The 4,535-nt window shown below is 43.1% G+C and overlaps 1 protein-coding gene across 1 annotated transcript; it reads right to left on the bottom strand.

The window, feature by feature from the left end:
- Positions 1–472: 472 nt before the first annotated feature.
- LOC310793497 (nucleoredoxin-like protein 1) lies at positions 473–3,282 on the bottom strand (the record flags this gene model as incomplete). The annotated part of the gene is made up of 3 exons (XM_083655299.1): positions 3,044–3,282; positions 2,771–2,860; positions 473–851 (listed from the first exon to the last, which is right to left on the bottom strand). The coding sequence occupies exons 1-3, from the start codon at positions 3,277–3,279 to the stop codon at positions 473–475; spliced, it is 705 nt and encodes a 234-aa protein (XP_083511425.1). The 5' UTR covers positions 3,280–3,282.
- Between the last annotated feature and the right edge of the window lie 1,253 nt (positions 3,283–4,535).

The raw sequence follows: 4,535 nt of genomic DNA on the forward strand, positions 1-4,535 counted from the left end.
TGTGTGTGTGTGTGTGTGTGTGTGTGTGTGTGTGTGTGTGTGTGTGTGTGTGTGTGTGTGTGTGTGTGTGTGTGTGTGTATATATATATGTACTGTACATATATACATTAACATTTTGCTAGATATAGCTTAATTTTACAAATTACCACCAGCTATGCCAATGCTGTCACATTCATCTCATACACAGTTTTGTGTGATTCACAGTAGGAGAGGAGATGCCAGCAGCAGGACACCTGATCTATCTCGGTTGCACGTGCCAATACACGCACAGAAAACGTTTCTGGATGCTATTTTTGTCTGTGACACGTCTATGTGAAAGATGAGAATGTCTTCTTGGCAGTATCAGCAATCCAGAAGTGATTAGTACTTCAAGAAGCCGGACTTGAACTGTAAGACAATTACTGGAGAGGACCAACATGAAAGGCTGTCTCTTTTACAAACGGAGAAACGTCTTCTTTGCTCCTTTGCTCTCTCATCTTCTCCCCCATAATCCCCTTCCTCCTTCTTTGCCCTTGGCATCCCAACCTCCATCTTGTTCTCCCTCGTCTTCTTCATACCCCGCTTTCTCCTTCCCCCAGAACTTCCACCACTTCTTCCTCCTCTTGTCGTCCTCTGTCTTGTACTTGAGTCTTCTCACGGGGTCAGTGGCGCTGCGCAAATTGAGATTGTCGAACTCCTCGTTGAGCATGAAGCTCCTCTCAACAAGCTCTGCTGATTCCTGCCAATTGCGGAAACAGTCGGAGCCAAAGCGACAGATGTCCTCCACAGCATTTGGAGAGAGGATGGAGCAGTCAGGACGAAGGACCACTACTGTCGGCACGTCCGTCACCTTGAACATGGCCTGCAGCTCCCTGAAGACAGCGGAAACACACACACACACACACACACACACACACACACACACACACGTGTAAGAAAATGTACACTAATTGGTTTATGTATAGCCAGCTATAATGTGTCATAGCGCCAACTACTGGCAACAGGAAATGACATGTTTCATACTTTGATGTACTCCTCCTAGGATGTTGAAAGACATTTTCCTGGTGTGGTCTACGCTTTATACTGGAACATGAGCAGTGTTGGGCAAGTTACTTTCAAAATGTAATATATACTACATATTACTAGTTACTTTCATTTGAAAGTAATACGTTACTTTACAATATTACTTCCTGTGTAGAGTAACTCGTTACTTATTACACTACTTTTGCATTACTCTGACCAAAACAACAGCAGCAGCAGAATGACATCGCCGCCCCGTAACCATCCCGAAAAATAATTTCTACCGCCTTGAAGTCAGTGTAAACAATCCAAAATTCTAAATGTTATTCTTTTCCTTTGTTATTGTCATCTATAGTGGTTATTTGCATAAAAACAACACAGTTTGATTAGGAAACGATTGTATCTTTTTATTATGTGCTTTGATTTAATAAAATGTAACTCAATTTGTAACTTGAGTTACTTGACAAAGTAACTGGTATAATATTACTGAAATCCTATAAGTAATAAGTTATATTACTGAGTTACTGCTAAAAGTAATATATTACATGTAATATGTTACTTTTGTAATGAGTTACCCCCAACACTGAACATGAGGTATACTAAGGGTGCTTTCACATGGCGTCCCCGTATCGTTCCCGAGCACACTTGTCCCCAAATTGACCCCAGGTTCGGAACATTCGATGAGTGTGAATGTTGCGTTCCGTTCCGTTCCTTGTCCGGGCGCAGAATGGGGAACCGTGACAGGGTCCACTTGAAAAGGTGGTCTGGAGAACGTTTCGGCGTGCCCGGGAACGGAACACTTGCGAATGTGAACGCCAACCATACCGAACCACATAGACAACACACGGACGAGGATACACTCCAGGTGTAGTTGATCACGCAAGTGTACTCTGCAGGTGTTCCATTCCGTTCCCGAGCGCGGAAGAAATGTTGTAATGTGAAAGCTGACCAGCGGGGGGGAGAGGGGAGGGGAGGTAATCGTGCCCGGGCACCGAATGAACCGGGCGCCGAACGAACCAGAACGGAACGAAACCAATCGTTCCCAGTGAGAAAGCACCCTAGTGGGTGTTCTTTAGCGCCACATAAAGTGTGTGTGTGTGTGTGTGTGTGTGTGTGTGTGTGTGTGTGTCCTTCACATTACAGCCTGGGATATGGCAATGGTTACTGTAGCAACAACATTGTCTATGTGAGCAATTGTGATGTCATCAGTGATGTCACTCAAGTGGTTGTAATGTCATCGGTGATGTCACTCGAGCAATTGTACTGTAGAAGTAATATTTAAAGGAATCCCATTAAAACCCAAAGGCAATTCTGCATTTTTTTATTCCACTGCCATTACAGCATAAAATCATGAATACTATTGTTAGGATTCATTCTGGATGTATGACTTCAAAACAGTATAGTTTTTACTATTTCCCCCCCAGATATAGCCATTTCTTCATGTTTGGCATAGAGGTCAATTTACATACAAAAATGCATAGTTGATCCCTATGTGAAACATGAGAAAATGGCTCCATCGGCTGGAAAATAGTCAAAACTACCATTTTGAAGCCATAATTCCAGGATGAATGCCTAACATTATAGAATTTCATGATTTGATGCTGTAGGGTTTATGCTCAGTGTGCAAACAAATACTTATTAGTCTTATCATATCCGATCATTCTAGTGTAGCTTCACAAACACACCGCACACAGGTTAAGTACACTACACACATAAATACAGTTGCACACAAAATCTTTCGCTCTATCTCCCTCCTTCCCTCTCTACCTACTTTCTGTAGGGGTCTTCATGTGGTAAAAACAGACACTTTTTGTGCAGCTCTTTGAGGGTGTTTTCCTGCTGCTCCTCTGATTGGTCCAAGCTGAGAAAGAAGAGATGGAAAAGAAAAGCTTGTGAGTGATCAAATGGTGTGTGGTGTATATGTGTGAGTTTGTGCATAGGGGAAGGGAGAGAGAGAGAGAGAGAGAGAGAGAGAGAGAGAGAGAGAGAGAGAGAGAGAGAGAGAGAGAGAGAGAGAGAGAGGAAGACAAGGGCAGACAGAAACCTGATGTAGATGAGGGCGAGCAAGGCGGGGTACTCGATGTAGAACGGATCCTTCAGACGCTTGAAGAAGTCGTTGAGAGTGGGAACAAACTCCTGGCACCGGTCACACTCGGCAGACGCAAAGAACAGCATCAAGATGCGGTTCTCGAGGATGCTGACGATCTCGCGCTCTGTGTTGAGTTCATCCTGGTCCCAGTTGTTCTTCACCAGAACCCGGTCGAGGAACAGGTCCACCATGATGAAAGAACTGGGGTGGTGGAAAGAATAAGATCCTTCTGTGGAAAAGGGACAGTGAAATGCAAATGTGTCAATACACATGAAGTGTTCAGCATGTGCAGCCAGTGCTGTGACCAATGACGCGTTGAGCATGTGCAGCCAGTGCTGTGACCAATGCAATTATAGATGCCTGCACGGATGCTGCCTGCTCTTAACCCATTGATACCTGATGCAGCATTTGCGTGTACATCCCTCATTTGTGTGTGTATCCCTTTAAGACCGCGAACCGCGTCACGCGGTTTGCGGTCTTAAAGGGATACACACACAAATGCTGCATCAGGTATCAATGGGTTAAAGGAAAGGATACTCTCACACTAGATATCATCAGTCTGTGATTTTCAATGCATTCCAGGAGTTCCACTTAAGAGGATGAGCAGAGCCAAGACACTCAATATCTATATAAAGAACTCACTCTGACGCATGTTGGCATCTTGCCTTCTTGCCTTCGAAAGGGATTTTCCACGAGCTATTTTGTGATTAAGTGTTGCAACTTTCCCCTAAAACTGCCTCATCTTGCAGCTATACTTCAGACGCTGACTTTCTACATTTCCAAGAATGACTTTTGACAACTAAAGAGGACGAGTTGCTGCACTCAGCGATAGCGATAGCGTCGTAAAAGCAAGAATCTTGCTTTACGCTCTGTTAAAGTCATCATCTGTAAGATTTATTGTTTTTCTTGATTTCGGTGAGATTTGGTGATAAGCAGTCATCGGTCGTTTGGACACGAATAATACTATTATATTAAAGACGGTTTTCCTTTACCTTCTTATATTTATTCTAAACAAACCGCCGTTGTTGTTGCGTCCATAAACATAAAATGCATCACTTCCTGTGCAGCAGAGGATTTTCTAGCAGGAAAGAATTGACCACACACATCACAAGTATTTAAATATTAATAATTAATAATATACTATTATGCATTTCTTAATTTTGACAGATTCTTTTTTTTTTTGACAGACAAAAACTCCTCGCACTGCCCTCCTGGAGTATTTCCCGGAGGGTGGGGGTTAGGGACAGGACCTAAAACAGAGCGTTTCAGACAGAGGGTGAACTGGAGGGGGCAGTGAGAGCCAGTACAAGATAAACTGAGTTTTTTCAACTGTGACTGATGCAATAAGTTACTCTAGTGGAGGCCAACAATAAAATAATAATACATTATATTAGCAAAATATGGGCCCTTTAAAATAAATGGGTACAGGTTGAATCACTATTGTATG

The sequence above is a fragment of the Poromitra crassiceps genome, assembly GCF_964638095.1.
Source record: "Poromitra crassiceps genome assembly, chromosome: 19".
In the NCBI taxonomy this organism is placed as follows: Eukaryota; Metazoa; Chordata; class Actinopteri; order Beryciformes; family Melamphaidae; genus Poromitra; species Poromitra crassiceps.